This window comes from Lissotriton vulgaris, chromosome 2_1 (assembly GCF_964263255.1).
Source record: "Lissotriton vulgaris chromosome 2_1, aLisVul1.2, whole genome shotgun sequence".
In the NCBI taxonomy this organism is placed as follows: Eukaryota; Metazoa; Chordata; class Amphibia; order Caudata; family Salamandridae; genus Lissotriton; species Lissotriton vulgaris.
In genome coordinates, this window is record NC_141687.1 from 1,249,609,300 (window position 1) to 1,249,628,337 (window position 19,038).

At 43.8% G+C, this 19,038-nt stretch overlaps 2 protein-coding genes across 7 annotated transcripts in view; both read left to right on the top strand.

The window, feature by feature from the left end:
- The window catches only part of LOC147732444 (uncharacterized), a 169,242-nt gene extending 156,505 nt beyond the window's left edge, over positions 1 to 12,737 (top strand). For 3 of the 4 annotated variants that reach the window (XM_086956971.1, XM_086956969.1, XM_086956968.1), the window contains one exon: positions 7,893 to 12,737. In XM_086956971.1, the coding sequence (XP_086813097.1) occupies positions 7,901 to 8,521 (621 nt within the window). In that variant the 5' untranslated portion in view covers positions 7,893 to 7,900 and the 3' untranslated portion in view covers positions 8,522 to 12,737. Of the gene's footprint in view, positions 1 to 2,038; positions 2,188 to 7,892 lie in introns of those variants that run through there. The other variant, XM_086956970.1, reaches the window with a different exon arrangement.
- Positions 1 to 19,038, top strand: part of LOC147732445 (uncharacterized) — a 299,986-nt gene that overhangs the window by 57,459 nt on the left and 223,489 nt on the right. The window lies entirely within an intron of this gene.

Genomic DNA, 19,038 nt, shown 5'->3' on the forward strand with positions numbered 1-19,038 from the left:
TTTTTAAAGCTTTCCTGAATGACATGAGGTCCGAGCAGGACCTGATCTCGAAGGGGAAGGTGTTCCATAAACGAGATGCAAGAACAGCAAATCTACAACCACCGGACCGTTTGCGTTTGAAAGCGGGTGTCTGGAGGAGGGCTAGATGGGCAGAGCACAGGTTATGGGAAGGAGTGTGCCTGATGATGAGGTTATTTATGAATTTGGGACTTTTGCAGTGGAGAGATTTGAAAATCATACAGCCAGTTTTGAAGGAACAGCGTTGGGCCAGAGGGAGCCAGTGAAGGTCCCTGAGCAGAGGAGATGCTGAATGCCATCTGGGTTGGGCAGTGATAAGTCTGGCCGCATAATTCTGGACCATCTGGAGGCGCTTCAGTAGATATAAGGGTAGGCCAAGGTATATGGAGTTTGCATAGTCCAGGTGGGACAATACCCTAGTAATCACCACCTGGGTGATGGCCTCTGGAGTAAAGAATCGTCGCACCTTTCGGATTTTTCTAAGCTGGAAAAAACACTTGGAGTCCACTTGGCCCACTTGAGTTTTTAGAGAGAGGTCGCTGTTCAGGGTCACTCCAAGTGTCTTTGCAGAGGAAGTAGGGGTAGGGGCTTGACCCATATCTGATGGCTAGTAGTGAGTGCCCCAATATTTAGCACTATCACCTGTGAGCACCAGCTCGGTTTTTGCAGGGTTTAGTTTTAGGTGGTTTTGGTTCATCCAGGTTTGGATGAACCTCATGCTAGACTGAAAATGGGAAATGGAGAGGGTGGAGTTGTCAACAGTGAAGAGCAATTGCAGGTCGTCCGCGTAATTAAACACTGACACCTGCTTGTCTCTTAAGGCCTGGATTAGAGGGAGAATATAGATGCTGAACAGATGAGGTGACAACGATGAGCCCTGAGGGACTCCACAGGTGATGGACCGTTTAGGGCCGACCAGGGTGCCAAGGCAGACCGACTGAGAACGATTCTCCAAAAAAGAGCTCAGCCAACAGGCTGCTAGGCCCCTGATGCTGGCCTGGTTGACACGGTCGATCAATATGCCATGGTCGACCGTGTCAAAAGCGGCCGACCGATCCAACAGCACCAGGGCCTGAGGAGAATGTCTATCAGCACAGTTACGGAGTGAGTCTAAGACTGCAACTACCACTGCCTCTGTAGAATGGGCAGGGCGAAAGCCCGCCTGGTGGGGATCAAGACAGTTTGAGCCCTCCAGAAAGTTGGACAGATGTTTCGCGACATGGGCTTCCATAACTTTGGCCAAGAAAGGGAGCAGAGAGATTGGCCGGTAGTTTGCCATGCAAGTGGGGTCCACCCCAGGTTTTTTCAGGAGTGGGATGACTGTTGCTTCCTTAAATTTCAGGGGTACTAAGCCAGATGTAAGAGAGTCATTCAACAGAGTAGAGGCCGGAGTCGGGACGGAGGATAGATACTCTTTAAGGATGTAAGGGGAGCATTTGTCAGAGGGTGCTCCTGACTTGACTCTTGCCAGTAGTTCTAAGAATTACTCTGAGGTAATAGTAGGAAACCTATTTAATGTGACCTTGTTGGTGGTGGTATGGATAGCAGAGGGGGCATCGCCAACGGAAGTAGGAATGCTCTCCTTGATGTCCACGATTTTGTCAATGAAGTAAGTGTTGATGGCATCACAAAAGGTCTGGGTTGGAACCACCCTGGGGCGGACACTATCTAAGTCAGTCAGACTTGTTAGCTGACCCTGACATTTGCTACTCCCAGCAACTGGCCCCCACCGATTCTGACCCCCACTTTGTGTGGGAGAATCGGCTGGAAAACCAAGATAGGAGGAGAGGTAGCCCACCTTCGCCAACTACATCCCTCAGGTGGGGGAGGCAAGGTGAGGCACAACTCTCAGTCCCCGCCATCTTGAAGATGGGGGGACCCAGCCAACCAGAGTGAGGCTTATGCCCCCACTCCCACTGAAGGGTGGCATTATAGGGGGTGCAACCACCCCAAGGAAGGAACCCATTGATCCCAACCTGTACCTACCTGTAATGGCCCTAAATTTTGTATTTAGGGGCAACCCTGAACTCTGCCTCCTAAGACAAGAGGATACAAGAAGAAGAAGAAGGACAGAAGATCTGTGCTGAAGGAAGAAGAGTAGGACTCCAACTGACTTGGCCCCAGGCCTACCGAATTGTCCCGACCTCTACCTGCTCCAGAAAAATCCTGGTGAGTCCTGCAGCTAGCAGCCCCCCAAAACCGGGAGGACCTACCCTGCCTTCCCCAAACAGATTTTGTCTCCCGTGAGCACCTGATTTGCTCACCAACATACTCGGGCTCTAGCCAAATCCGCAAGTCTCCACCACTCTGCACCTGATGCCCACAGCCCGAGTTTGAGTAGCCCAACACCACAAGGAGGTTTCCCCGGTCATTCTAACTTGGGATCTGGTAATCCCTCGCCTACCTCAAGTCTCCAGCCAATGCCTGCAGCCCCTTTCTGGAGGACCTCCCTCCCCGACCGGAGACAGTAAGAAAAAAGCTACACTAAAAGACACTCCTGCACCCGATGCCCCACAGTCTTGGGTGGCCCAACCGACAGTGTCACAGCATCCCAACTTACCTGTCCAACCGGTGGTAACCTCCAGAAGTTCTTCGTCCCCGAGCCTGCAGTGTTTGTAGCAACCAGAGAATTCACACTGAATTCAACAGGGCACCCAACGCCAAAACAGAACCCTGCACCCGGCCGTACGTGTGCCATTGTGGGAGAAACTTGTGTGCTACTGTGAACCCCCCCCCCCTTTGCCCTGAGCTTCAGTCCAAGAGTTTTGCTCCCACAACCTTGTGCCCTGATTGTGAGCAACCACCAACCGGAGGTCCACTACCCCCCATTGGATAACATTGCCGCTGAGGGAGCTTTGAGAGTGTTTATTCTAACATCAGAAACTCAACTCCCAAAACCAAGTACTTACGGGTAAACTGATAACTTCATTTCCTCTCATAGGATTGCATTGACTGATTTTTTGTGAAAAATGTTGTGTGGAGTCGAGAAATTGTATGAAAACATAAGAAACTGTCTAATTTACAACAACTGTTTCCCTTACCTTTTGTCTAGGAACTGTCCCAGTGTGATATCTAGGCATATCAGACTGAGTCGAAAAAAGTTACTTAAAAAGTAATCTAAAAAGTAATCTTTCAGTAACTGCAAAGTAACTGAAAAGTAAATTCAACTGTATCTGAATAATTGACCTACCTGTACCAAAATCAATTACATAGAATTTCATCCAATGGTATTATTCCTGCAAAGTATTATTTCAGTTACCTGTACCAGGCCTGGTTTAGCTCTAGAAATAAAATGCAACTAACTAATATTTTTATACAAAACAAATTGGTCAGAGTTCAGTCTTTGAGTGTGTGCTATCAGTTCTTGCCTGAGTGTTTTCAATAAATGCTTAACACTACCCTCTTATAAAGCCTTACTGCTCGCCCACACTACCACAAATAGAGAGTAAGGTATTATCTACTTTTACCTCTGCCTACCTTTGGGGACCCACTGGACTCTGTGCACACTATACCTTACTTTGGTATAGTATATACAGAGCCAGCTTCCTACATTGGTGGATCAGCGGTCGGGTCTACAACTTTGCCTTTGTTGGACTTACTTCGTCAACACCGGATCACACTACGGAAATCCTAAATTGTCTTTAGAATTCTGAATTTTTGGAATGGACATTTTTTTCAAATTACAAAAAGTCCTGTTAGGGCCTTGGTTAAGTTCCTTTGGAATTTGTTTAGAAAAATAAAAACTCACTAGTTAGGGTAAGAGGGGATTGATGTTTTAGAATGTCTCTTAACAAGAACCGTCTATTAGCGAAAATATAACCAATGACATAGAGAACATGGCTGAGGAGCTCAACCTCTCCCCTTATCTTCATTTAGCTCAAAACAAAAGCTCCAGTAGCAGTTGGCAGGGTATGCTCTGAGCAAGGTGACGACCTTTCAGATTGGGAAGAGTATGGAGGGGATGACAATAACTTCCAACCCCCCCACACACACATTTCATAAAGAGAACAGGGCCCCTGTGCCCCTGACTCCAAGAATAAACTCACAGCACCTAGAACCCACACAAGTGGGTCAGGTGCTTCTGAGCCTATTGAGGACGGCCTCAATGAGGAAACCAACCTCTTAGTGAGGTTAACCAGAAGATTAGACCTAGAGACAAGACTCTTGGCTCTAGAAAAAGAAAGAGCAGAGATGGGCTTAGCTCCCATCAATGGTGGCAGCAACTTTATAAATCTGGACAGAAAGCAATCTTATGATCCCAAAAATCCCCATAGGATTACCCCCAATTAGAGGAAGGTGATGACATCACCAAATGGTTCACAGCCTTTGAGAGGGCTTGTAAAATGAGAAAAGTGAGAAAGTCACACTGGGGGAGGGAGGGGCTTTCCCTTGGGAACTGTTCACTGGTACCTGCAGGGACAGACTCCTGACCCTTGCAGGAGCAGATGCTGGGTCAAATGACCTCGAGCAAAACACTCAAATCCAAAGTCAATCAGTTAAGACACTAGATGGATGGTTAACTGGAAATAATGTGCATGATTTCAATGGACTTTACAGTTTTTTTAATGAAAGAACATATCTTGAGTAATTGCACTAATGAGAAGTTGCATCAACTTCTGGTAGATCTAGGTCGAATTTCTCCCCAAGAATTGGGGAAGAAGACAGACCACTGGGTCAAGATTAGCATTAAAAAACGCCCACTTGGTGTTACCAAACCTTCCCTGGGGAAAGGGGGTGAGAACCCCCGAAGACAAAAACTAAAAGTCTTCAAAAGGGCCCCTAAAACCGGCTCAGGGGGTGGGTGCCAAAACTCTTCCCAGTCCAATGTTAGCTACAATGGGAAGAACTTTGATCCCCAGAAGGCCTAGTGTTTCAACTGTAAGAAGTTGGTACACTTCACTGGAGATGCTACTTGCCCTAATAAGTAGCCCCCTACACCTCATTCAGTTAGTACTGGTGTAGCTAATCTCCAGATGGGAACAACAGTGTGCCCAGAGTAAATCAGGATTCACACTGCACAAGTTCTAGTCACTGAAGGTGGAGTTGAGTTTGCCACTTTAGCCCTGTGGCCTCCCAACTTAAAGACGTATTTGCAATACCCCTGGATAAATGGGACTAGAATAGAAGCCCTGAGGGATGCAGGTGCCAGTGTTACCATGGTGAGAGACACATTAGTTTCCCCTGAGCAATACCTGATTGGAAAGTCCTATCCAGTCACCAACGCTGACAGCGTTACTACGCACCATGCCTTGGTTATGGTGACTTTAGACTGGGGAGTTTACTGGCCTGAAACAGGTAGTGGTTTCTCCAAAACGTCCAGCTGCCTGTCTGCTTAGAAATGGCCTAGAGACCTCCACATGGGCTGAGGTAGAATTGAAAACCCATGTAGCAATGCTGGATATCTCTGAGCTTGTGTGTGTCAAGACTAGAGCACAGAGGCGAGCACAGGGTGAAAGATAAATGTTAGAGCCTGGAAGAATGGCCCAACCTTCCAAGAGGAAAGGTAAAAAGACTGAGGACCCAGCTTCTGGACAGCAAATGATTCAGGACCCTTTGCCTCAGGGACCCTCAGCCCCAGAGGGAACTGAGTCCACGGAACTTGACCCTTACCAGATTGAGCTCTGAGGCCCAGGGGAACCCACTAGGGAACAGTTGTGCTTTGAACAGCAGATTTTTCCAACTCTCGAAGGCCTGAGGTAGCAAGCTGCTGCACGGAAAACGGGACATGAGTCTATTGGGAGGGGGACTCTTGTATACTGAGGCCAGATACCTCAACCCTGGAGCCACTAGGAGAGTGGTAGTGCCTCAGATGTAAAGATAGTTTTTACTCTATCTGGCTCCTGATATCCCTCTAGCTGGGTACCTAGGTCAGACCAAAACTTGGGAACGACTTGCCAGCCATTTCTAATGGTCCCAAATGACCCAGAAAGTAAAGGAGTTTGTCAGCTCCTGTGTCACTTGTCAAGCCAGGGGAGAACAGGTGGACACCCAAAGTCCACATTAATCCCACTACCATTGGTTGGGGTTCCCTTTGAAAGGGTAGTTGTGGACATAGTGTGTCCACTTGAACTTCCCACTGTGTCTGGAAACAAATTTATACTGGTGGTAGTGGATCATGCCACAAGGTATCCTGAAGCTGTTCCCCTTAGGACTGTACAGATCCTGCAGTAGCCAAGGCCCTCATTGGTGTCTTCACCAGGTTAGGGTTTCCTAAGGAGGTGATGTCAGACAGAGAGTCAAACTTCATGTCTTCATACCTCTAACACATGTGGAATGAGTGTGGAGTGCAGTACAAGATTACTACACCCTATCGTCCACAAACCAATGGTCTTGTTGAAAGGTTTAAGAAGACATTGAAGGGCATGATCACTGGGCTCTCTGAAAAACTCAAAAGGAGATAGGATGTCCTCTTCCCATGCAAAGCTCTTGATCATCAAAAGAAAATCATGTACAGAACCTGGATGGTTGGATTGGCAAATCTCCTCTGCCAAATGGTGTTGGTTCAAGATACTCTTCTTGAGCCAATAATAGGTTTACTGTTGCAGATCTCAAACTTTGGAATAGAATATATTTTCAGTGGAAACTACATTCCATTCTGGATAGTCATGGGATAGTACAGGATTTTATAGTTTTATTGCACTTACTGACTATAAAAAGCTATGCTAGCTTTATAGGCAGCCATGTTTATCAGATGACATTCAACAATAGCTAATGAAATAAAACGGCAGCATTTTTGGCAGGCAAAATAAGAGGTTTGCATTTGGATTAGTAGCTGTGGGGAACACTAAATTATGTTGCAAGTCTCAGAAAGGCATTCCCCCAAAGTAACCCTCTTGTTTAAAATCCGTAAAGGAATACATATATTAAGTTAAGTATTGCTTCTCTTTTGTTGCGAGTCCACCTATTTTCTCTACTCAGAGCACATCATAGACAGAAAAATAGATATTGTCCCCGAGCACAATTCCACAAATAACAGTATATTGTAAAGAGAAAAGGAAAAAAAACAAATCCAGATCTTCGCTTTTTCAATTATTTCACAGTCTTTTTTTATTTTCTTTTTCTTTTTTCTCTTTTTCTTCAAGTGATTAGAAATTCATCATTCCATATTTCATAATTACTGTAATGCACAACGAGCGTAGCCAAAAACAAAGCCGTGGGGACGTTAGTGGCCGTTTTTCCCTTGTTCCCTAGAGCCACTGATTTGAAGTAAGAAAAAGATAGTGGTGTTGCGCAATATCAACCCAGCCACCAATCTATAACCTTTCACATCATAGACAGAATTGAAAGCTCCCAGCGAGGTAATGCAGTGCAATAATTTTAGAAGGACATGTAGAGATAGAAATACAGAAGAAATTACAATTCTGAACTTGTCCTAATGATATTGTTTGCTTCTTTAGTTTCATAATTCCTTGTAAGGAGAGAAAAAAATGCTACAGGTTGAGAATGGCAAGTCATTACAAATATGTATTTTTCATGTATTGCAAATAGAAGTTAATGACCTGGCTGTATGCTGTCAAATAACATAGCATGGCAACTATTTGTCTGTCATTCATATTTTACCTCTTTGGGCTGTCTTCATCAATTGACCTATATCTGCCTTAGTTACAAACACATACAGGCTAATAAAGATGTTCCCATACTTAGCTTCCCTAGAAATCCATGCCCCCACTACACTTTGCCCTTTATGGCAGGATTTGCCCACACTGTATTCTACAATCTTGTTGCAATGCATCTAAACTTTAATGTTGCACAATGTATTTTGTTTGTGTATTGATTTTTGTAATTGATCATCATATTATAATAATAAATATTAAATTGTGTTTATACTGGCATTTTGTGTCATTAATATTGATTTATGCTACCTCATAATGCAGGTGTTGAAATGACCCTTACATTCAGTGGATGGAAAACATTCACCGATGAAAACAGGAAGCTGAAACCTGGGCAGGAACCTCAGAGGGGCCATGGTTACACCATGTATCACGGGACTATGAAAAGCAACGCTAAATCCATTGTTACCTCTGGCTTTAGACCATCCGCTGGTGGCACGTTGGGGGCTGGCGTGTATTGTAGCCGGGATAAGCAGAAAGCAATGTGTTACCCTGCATTATGTAGTAATGCTGATAGAGTAGTGTTCATACTCAAGGTTCGAGTTGGAAAGGTGAAAAAGATTGAGGGTGCTGGAGTCTCGCTCCAGACCACCTGGCATCAGAATGGATATGACACAGCATGGCTGCCGCCCACCAATGGAAGCTATGAAGAGGACTGTGTTTGGGATCCCAAACGCATCACCATAGTTGGCATTGCACACTGTACTGATGCACAACTCACGGCTGAGTTAAAAAAAGAAATAAAACAGACACGTCAAACACAAACCAGCAAAGGTAAATGCAAAACCTGCAGACAAGAAACCAAAAAACCTCATATCACTATAAGATGCTGGGCCTGCAGGGCTACCATATGCCCGTTCGAAATTAAGCACAAGTGCCACAAAATAAAGTAATTGCACAGTGAATCTATGCGTATTTTTGCATAAACAAGTAATTAATGCATTGTGTGTCTAATTGTGTGACTTATTAAGCACTTGCATTTTCTAATTCAAATGTGCAAAAAAACTGCTGTGTATAAGTGATTGTTTTAAGATTTTACAACTAATACCAATTAACAAAAGTACATCAGGAAAACAAATGTTTTGGTGTAAAAATGTTTTAATATTGACGTTAAAAATTGATCACCTCAAACTGATTCCCGAAAAGATAATTTTTATGTTTGCTTTTCCTGATGTACAGTGCTTTGGTTCCCCAACGGGTCACTTGTTAAAGCTTATCTGCTTGCCACCATGTTGTATAGCGCTCTGATAGCAGAAAGGGCCATGTTTGCACTGTATAAAAATTAATTTCCTTTTGCAACACATGGAGATGGAACTGACACAACGGAATAAACTCCGCCCTCATGAGGTAGCATTAGTCTATTCACATTTCAATGTACCTCTTCTGAGTAATGCGGGCAGCTAAGGAAAGGCTAAAAGTGGGTTCTTCTATTGTCAATATTATGTTTACCATTCAATATTAAGAGTTTGGTGTTTTGCTAGGTGGTGTCATTTTAGGTGCATGTCTTCGATTTTGTTTCACAGGGGGAGGAGGAAAAGTCTGTTTTCCTTTTCTCATTGCCAGAAATAACTGCCTTGCAATGTATTCTCTCCTGACTTCATTGACCACTGGGCTAACCTGGCAGCTGTGGCCTCCTCTCTCACTGTAACTGTTTCCAAAGAGGTGCAAACACCTAGTCTCCCACTTGAGTACTTTTGAAGATAGGGAAAAGAAAGCCTCTCTTTTAGAAACTACTACTTTTTTTAGGCTACTACTTATTTACAGTTTCTGACCCACAAATCACCTATTTAACAAGAGGCATACGTGTGAAAAATTAACAACTTCCGTAAACTTTGGTTCATATTCTGCAGGGCCCAGCTGTATGCTTGTTTTTGTGGAACAGCAGTTTCTAAAGCACACATTTTATCCAGATGTTGTCAGTTGGTTCATGAGCTTTAGAAATACCAGCTAGGAAACAGAGAGAGGAAGCCACTGCTCATTTCCCAGGATCATTGCCTGCAGTGTGTGCACCAAATCAGAGAATTTCCAGATTAAATATATGAGCTTTATGTGGAAAGTGCAGTCACTTAAAAATAAGCACCCAGCTATGTCCATTACAAGTGCACATTTTCATGGGGCATCACGTGATATTGATAATTACGCATACCTCTACTGGATCAGAGACAACTATGAACAAGTATCTCTTATGACAGCTTCACTCACCCAATTTAATCCAGTCTGTTCCCTTATACTATTCGGCGCATTTCAGTACCGCACACTTGATTATAATAACTCACAATTTATATATATGTCTACAACTTAGTTTAATGTGAATTGCTTGATTTCATTTTAAATGTAATGAGGAATGCTCCACTCATCAGGCCTAACTGCTGTTCCTCCCGAGTATCAAATAAGATGAAAATTAAGTCAAATACAGAAAGATGAAAATGGAATAGAGCATTGATTAGATGGGGAAATTAAAATAAGTGGTGCAGTTCAAATATCAAAGGTAGTAAACATGGGAGTGTTTTGCGCATGAGCGCTGGAATCTATGAGCTAGAACATCAATGAGAACTAAGCAAATTAAATCATTTCCCCAATAGAATCAGTTGGAATTCCTCTCAACCGTGAGATTCACATGAACCCTTATAGTGAACATAAAGTGCTGCAGCAACGCAAAATGCAATACAGCACCAACCAGCCTTTCATCAGTTGAAAAGACAAGAAGCTCAATGGGGAAAAGCTGCCTTAATGATCTACAGAGGACCCAATTACAAGTAACCCATCAAATTGCAAACATTTGGTAGCCTGTTCGTGCAGGGATTGCAAGTACCTGTGGTCTGATGTTTATCGCACCTGGTAATTACCAGATGTGATTAAAAAAAATGCATCCTTTGTTAAATTTCAGAATTTTAAATCTGGTTTTGACCTGGACATAATAATGATCCATATGTGTAAAGCGTGAACATATCACCCCTTAAGGTTTCAAGGCGCTGGAGATAGTTGAGGAGATATTGGGCCAGATGTAGATAAGTACCATTTATCGATTTTCAAATACCGAATTTTACTGATTGGGTATTTTAGAATGGGTATTTTAGAATGGGTAAACGGTATGTAGGTATTCATTCGGCATTTTTTACCGAATCTGTAAAATTCGGTAAATACCGATTCGGTATTTACCGAATCGGTATTCCCCATTCATTCCTATGGGCCTCCAGGCCCATAGGAATGAATGGGGAATACTGATTCGGTAAATACCGAATCGGTAAGGGGGAAGACCTACAAGGGTGGCCGGGTGTCACATTGACACCCTGTTGCACCCCTGAATAGTGCATGGGTTCACATGTGGCACACATACGTGCCCTAAGGGCATGTATGTCTGCCACATGGCACTGTTAAAAAACACAAAATTGCTTTTTTAACAGTTTTCGTTATTTACCACCAACTTGTAGTTGGTGGTAAATAACGAATTCTTACAGGTGAAAAGCACTCACTTGAGTGCTTCCTACATTTCAGATTCGGTAATTTACCGAATCGGTATTTAAGAATTCCTTAAATTACCGAATCGGTAAATTACCGAATCTGAAATGTAGCCACCTACATCTCAAATGCCTAATATCGGTCAGTAACGGCCGAAATTCGGTAATTTCGTCCATTACTGACCGGTATTAGGCTTCCTACATCTGGCCCTAAGTGAGCTATTGCACAGAGTCACATGATGCTGATCTGTCGCCGGCAATCAAACCATGATCCCTGCGCTCCAGAGTCAGCCCCTCTGGCCGCTGCCCACATTTCTCCCTCATGAGTTTTATGATGTGGTAAGCACCAGAACTTGCATGTTAGTCCCAGGAAAGCTGGAATATGAGATTAATAACACATCGATAAATTCTGAAAATCTCGGAGTTAGATTTTTATCAGATGCAATAATTTTCACACCCTGGAGGATCCACTTATATTCAGGCCCTGTGAATGCTGAAAACCATTTTTTTACGTTTGCAGTACCCAACGAGGAGTTGATTCTTCTGTATTAAGGATACCTAGTTTAAATTAATGGCGCCAACCAATACAAATTGGGTGATCCTAGGCAAATAATGTAATCTTCCTGTTTTTCCTTTCCCTTACCGTGCTGAAATTGTGTGTGCGTTAAATGCCAATAATACACACTGTGTTAAAAAGGTAGGCTGAGCAGGTTTGGCCATGAAACGAGTTCAGGAAATGGCCTGCATGTACATTATGTGTACCCTCTGTGATGACTTAGAAGATTTAACGATCAGGTAACATCACTTTAACGTCACCAGGTTACTCTCTGGAAATTCCACCAGTATAGTGGAATTTCTTCATTTACAAATTCAGATGTACGGACAGAAATATGGATGTTCTCTGCAAAAGTAGATGACTACCAACAAACTCCTAAGTTCGCATGCATTCAAATAATCCTTGATGGTAGATTCTTTCCTTAAAAACATTTGCAGGTTTATTTTAATAATGGCCAGGAGTAAGTGTGTTTTGAGGATAGGCATGGGGAGGCAACCACTTCATATTTAATGGCTGTGTAGGTAGCTGTTTTTTCCATGGGTAAAAAGGTTTTACCCATCAAAAAACAAAATAAAAGTTAGGTGAAAATTCATGTGCATGATTTTTCACATGTGTAAATTTTACATATGTGAGTAGTCATGCAATTTCATGTCATATTTTTCGAGAACCAAAATTGGCTCCAAATGCTAAAGTTACCCTGTGGGACCACATTTTGCCTTTTGACCCTTCTCTTTATGAAACAGCTTTGTATACTTTAAGGGCTAGGTAAACAAAATACATTGATGTATGTACTGCCACCTATACATGGTTGAGAAAAACATAGTCTGAGCTGAATTTTTAGGGTCACTCAAATTTGATCATCATTAGTTTGGTATTGGAACAAATGTTTATCATCATCTTCTTGGGAAAGTACAAAGCAAAAATGTATTGAACCGCTAAAGAATAGTTTACCTACAAATGTTTATTCTGTCCATTTTGTTTTTAAATGCCATTTGCTATGTTATTTGGATTATGCCCATATTTGTATCTTTTTCCAATAGCAAAATGTGCCTTTATTTACATAAAAGTGGCCAAATAAATGATACATGCTAACTAGTTCGTTCTGAGTGTTGTTTCTGTTCTATTGCATTAATTTCTTTAAATGTTGTTACATGTTTCCATTTGAGTCTAGTGAGCAAGTTATTTCAAACATCCCAAAAGATTGAAGTTCATCTGTTGGAAACATAAATATTTTTAAATTGCTATATTGCTACAAGTACCAAACCGAGGCAGGCAGGACTCAAAATAGACATTTATCTTTGTTACAGTTCCCCAAAATACAGGAGCTGAAAGGAAAAGGATACAATTGCTTGTAAGTTCGCGTTTGCAGAGGCACTGCATTGTGACATTTAAGAGTTGTTTTATTGTGTGCAAAGCTCAATAGAGAACATATAATTTAGGAACAGGGGGGCCCGATTATAAGAAGTCAGTAAATCTAATGACATACTGTTACTCCGGCCTTTGGAGTAACTGTATGACTAATTGTTTCCATTGACACAAGTTTCTTGGAGTAGTCATGGGAATGTGCAATAGCTGCAGTTTCCTTGGGCAAGTGCTCGAGGTTACGTTGTTTTGAGTGACAAGGTATAAAAAAACAAAAGCATGTTCTCCTACAAATGTACCTTGGGTAAATACTCTGCAGTAATGCAAAACGCACTTTAAAACATGTTATTTTTTCCTAGAGAAAATATTTTTTCCCTTGGAGAATCCCTACTTTTCCCAATAAACACATACCAGTTTTGGGAGTATTTCCTCCCCATTCCTACTGTCCATACAGATGTACTCTCATCATTCACAGTAGAATCTCCCAACCTATGTAGTATGGAACCTCAGGTGGCATTTACAGTGGGCATAATTTCACAAATCTAAATATACGCCACATTGGTTGTTTAGGAGTAAGGCGGTTCGCATACATCTGCATTTCTGAACCATTTTAATTGCACACCTAAGTACAATGTAGGTGAGAAAAAGAATTGGACTCCGCGACATTAAGTCAATATGTTGTGAATTCACCTAAGATTCATTCTATTATATACCTTATGTTTTTTTCTCTGTCTTTCCTTGGTTAGTTATTAACACTGAAACTTTGATACAACAAATAACACACATTTCATTGCAAAGAATGAATTATTCTTTCAAATAAGTCATAAGCGTATCTATATTGTTTTGTCATTGGCTGTGGCATAAAAACACCTTTAGTGATATTGGCACCATGATCTGCCATACATTTTTGATTTAATCATTGGAGGAAGCTAGAGATAGATTCTCACATTGCTAAGGCGCTTAGGTCTGAATTGTGTAATCAAAAGAGGAAAAATGGGCAGGTAACTTCTGCTACACAGCTGCATTTGTATTCACAAAACTTTGCTATGTAGAACATTTAGGGCCTACTTATGACTTTGGCGGTGTGGCAGCAGGACTGCTACGCCACCGCCCGCTGCCGTACCGCCAAAGTTTTGTGAACACCGCTCGCCAGATTATGAGTTTCCTCGTGTCTGGCAGTGCTTTGGCGGTCCCACTGTAGTACCTATTAAAAAGACACTGCAATGAAAGCGCCAAAGGCCATTCCTGCATGGCATAGACTCTGCAGTCTCTGCCGCGCAGGAAAGAGGATGCATGCACACAGAGAGGCACAACATGTGTCCCCCCTGAATGCATAAAATAAATAAATCAATCCCATGACCCTGAAGAAACAGGGGGCACCGTAGGGCCCACTTTGTTTCCTCACCGCCACAGTTTTCATGGCGGATTCACTCTGAATATGATGGGCGGTGCCGCAGCAGCACCACCAGCAATTTACCTGGGCCAGACCGCCGCGTCACTGCCAAGGGATCGTGGATATGCTGCGGGCTTCTGGAGGTGGGACCATCGCACTCAAAATGCGGCAGTCAGACCGCCAGTGCGCCAGTTCATGCCACTCAACCATAAGAACAATGGTCCTGTGGACTGCCGTATTCTTAATCAGGCCCTTAATCTATTTGAGCTAGAAAGGATAGGTCAGTGTAGTGGGAATCAGCAAATGATGTCCCATATGGATTATATCGGAAAATTGCAGCAAGTACCTAACTATGGCTCATTTACTGCATCCGCCAAATCACATATTTCCAATCACTGGCTATATTCTAGTAATTTTCTTGATGAATCAAAAAAACTGGGTCACATACCTTGTCCTTGAGACTAATGCTTTTTCTGTACCTATCACTACTCGGTGACTTGTAAGGTTAATATTCAGGTTCCAACATGTACATCACTCTGCTAAATCTGCTCCTTCTGTTGCCCAGCAGAGAACTACAAAATGACCAATGGAAATGGAAATCTGTTTAACTTAAGGCAAATGTGATTGATATGGACCCCACTCGCTACGAATCATGGCTCACAGGCAGGAATTCAGCCAATGGAAAACACTTCCAAGACTGAATTTAAAACAGTGTAATTTTGGGATGTAGTGTTGAAATACAGTTCTGAAATTCCTAGGACTCATAGCAACAGTTACTCCAACAAATGTGATACTTAAGAAGTACTGGACACCATTCAGAAAATATCTACAAGGCCTGCAACATAATCAGCAATGCTGACCATGTAACCTCACCCCATCAGCGTTGATCTCAATGCAGTGTGATTGCCTTAAAGCTAAAAATGTATGGCCCGTGATATTTGAAATAGTAAATGTGATTATGTTGCAGACTTTACCAATGTCAAAGTTGCTTGCCATTCTTAATTATCTCTACCCTTATGGGCATTGTCTTTACAGCATGTTAGACCCTTATTTCTATTGACTATATTAATGGGGAAAAAAGAATACTGACTAATGGAAATCTGCCCATAACCCTTCACGTTCATTTGAGCTATTAATGATCGAGATGCGTATATGAATTATGAAATGGGGCATTGTCAAGATAGGGAATTTGGACATATGATATGAATCTGTTTTAAGAGTTATAGCTATATTTTTTCAATTCTATATGTTTATACTAAGTTCAGCTCATTGTATGTGTGTCCACTTGTCTCCTTTTATTTACATGGAGTGCGTCAGTCACAATAGATCTTCTTTTTAATGTTGTTTAATATTATAGGTTTATGGTGCTTCTCCTGGTAATTGGTATAGGAAATAACTTGTGCTAATGGAACTTTTTGTTAATTAATCTCTTGTTTCAAAACGTGTCTCATGTACATGTTTACGATCATTTAAATAAATTAAAAACAAATCACCATTAAGCAAATAATATGCAAAGTAACCAAACAATAATCTTAGTTGCAGATGATGCTTCTGCTATGCTGAATTATTTAGTAATTTTAAAAATGATAATGAGGAAAGAGACTTGATTGGGGGGGGGGGGGGTGAGATACTCTATTTTCTAGTATTTTAGTGACAAAATAAAGCATCAGCACACTAGAAATATTTAACTTATGTAAAAGATGACACAACGTGTTTTTAACCCCTGCTGAAAATTCACAGGAGACTAATTGCACTTACTTTTTCAGGGCTCGGTGGTGTGTGGGCGCCATCTTCCATTGGGCTGGTCAGGCGACCTAGCTCGGCGCCACACCCCCCCCGCGCTCCGCCCCTATTTAGGGGTGGCTTCCCATTGCTCGCTGTTGGAGGCAGGCGACCCCGGTGGCAGAGGGTTCGCGTCTGCAGTTAGGAGCGGCATTGTTTTACTGTGTGTGACTGTTGCGCCCTGCTGATTGAGAGCAGTGGCACTTCATTTTATTTTGCCATAGTTCTGTTTTTAACCCCTGCTGAAAATTCACAGGAGACTAATTGCACTTACTTTTTCAGGGTTCAGTGGTGTGTGGCGCCATCTTCCATTGGGCTGGTCAGGCGACCTAGCTCGGCGGCACACCCCCGCGCTCCGCTCCTATTTAAATGCCCCCAATGAGGAAGCGCAGCGGACGAGCGTAGCTGGCGTGCGAAGGCGCGCCGAAGTGGCGCCTAAGTCAAGCCCGTCTGCGCCCGTCCGCGGCCGGACGGGGCTAGGGGCGCGTCCTCATGCCCTTCCCATCTCTTATTCATCTGAGGATTTAACAGCTTTCCAGGGCCACTGGCCGCTGCCCGACTCTATCATTAGCCACATTTCTTCTCTTGGCCTCGCTCCTCCATCTTCGTATCTCCCCTCTTCTCAGGTGATCCCCTCGACGCAGCTTTCTTCCATTCCTGGCTCCTTATCTTCTTCCCCCCCCCCCCTTGTCTATCATCTTTCTCAACACCAGGTCAGCGGTTAGACACCATCAAGAGCTGTTTGTGTTGCTCGACTCTCACAAGCCTGACATGCTATTTTTAACGGAAACCTGGTTCTGTGAGTCCTCTTTGCCCTCCCTTCTGGCTGCTCTCCCCCCTTCTTATGTGGCTCTCCGTGCAGACCGCCCGGCGGGCAAGACAGGGGGCGGTGTGGCTCTCATTGCCCGGTCAGAGTATAATTTTCAACTTCTTCCCTCCCCTCCTATTACTCCCACTGAGCATCTTGTGGTCCGCTCTCTTACCTTTTCTCCCCCGCTCACTTGTTTATTAATGTATCGCCCGCCCCAGTTTTCACACCTGTTTATGCCAGCCCTTCAGGACTTATTGGCTACCTTGGCGATCAACTACGCCTCAGTCCTAGTGCTAGGGGACTTTAACTATTGGCCCACGGACCCCCTTGAGTGCACTTCCTCTAAGCAGTTTACAGAATCACTTCAATCCCTGAGTTTTGTATCTCATATACAAGTACCCACGCACACACACGGACACGTGCTAGACCAGGTCTGGTCTCTTAATATTTCCGTTTCTGCTATGTCCGTGGCCCCATGTCCCTGGTCAGATCACGCTCTAATCTCCTTCTCCCTCCACCTTAACCCTGTAGCTAAGGTCCCGCTTGCCAAAAACACCCGGGCGCGAAATTGGAATCGTGTTGACCTCCCTTTGTTATCTTCTTCCCTCCTGAACTCTCCACCTAACCTGGCGGGCATATCTTCCTCATCTCAAGCCACCTCCATTAACACCTGGCTTGCTGGAGGCTGTGACTCGGTAGCCCCCCTACGTCGGATTTCAACTAGAAGGCCTAAGGAGTCAAATCGGTGGTTTAGTGAAGATCTGAAGGAAAAAAAGCTGACCCTTCGGCGGGCTGAGAGGCAATGGAGAAGGGACTATTTTCCCTTAATGAAAACCCACTACACCACACTATTAGGTGACTATATAAAAGAGCCATACTAGGCGCCAAAACTGCCTACTTCTCAGCAAAAATCTTGGTGGCAGGAGAATAAACCCAGGGAGATTTTCACAATTATTCATGATCTGGCCTTCTCTGACAGGGCTACACTTAAACCTCCCCCTACCCAGTCCTTATGTGATTCTTTGAATTCTTATTTCTTGGAAAAAATTAGTAACATCAAAGCCAATATTCCACTCCCCTCTCCTACTTTTGTTGAACCCCTTCCCCCGACTGCCCAGTGCTGCCTTTCTTCGATCCCCCCTCTCACCGAAGAAGTGTTCTTGGCAATACTTCCTAAGGTAAAGTCAGGCTCCCCGGTGGACATCTGCCCGGCCCGTATTCTCCAACAGATTTACTCTGTCTGTACTAAGCCCCCGATTACTTTTCTTAACAGTTCCCTTGCCCAGGGGGTTGTGATCCCAGCACTCAAATCTGCTACAATAGTGCCTATTCTGAAGAAGCCTGGTGCGGACCCCTCCGCCCCAGTTAATTATCGCCCTATTTCACTGTTGCCCTATTTGGGCAAGGTGCTTGAGCGCCATGTAACATCGGTACTCAGCGCCCATGTAGAAGTGAATGGGGGCCTGGCGTCTCGCCAGGCAGGCTTCCGGCCTAGGCACTCCACCGAGTCCGTCGTGGTGTCGGTCCTGGACAACCTCAGGGAGGGCATGGACCAAAACAAACACCAGGCCCTGGTGCTCCTCGATCTCTCCGCCGCTTTTGACACGGTGGACCATTCCATCTTGCTTTCACGTGTCAGAGCGGCGGGAATCTGGGGCTCGGCCTTGGTCTGGCTATCGTCCTTCCTGAGGGACCGCACCCAGGCGGTCCGGTTGGCGGATTTCTCGGCCACCTCACTTAAGGTCACTTGTGGTGTTCCCCAGGGTTCCTCTCTCTCTCCTCTTTTGTTCAATCTTTATATCTATCCCCTAATCTTTGCGCTCCAGCAGCTGGAGGTCACCGTATATAACTATGCGGATGACCTCCAGCTCATCTTCAACCTATCCTCTTCTTCCCATTCTATTTCCAACTTTCAGACTACTATGATTTTCATTAGGGACTGGATGAACCACAACCATCTGAAGTTGAACCCGGATAAAACTGAGTTGGTTCTCACGGGTGGCTCTTCCAGTCCCTAGAACTCTTTATTTTGGCCCTCTTCTTTTGGT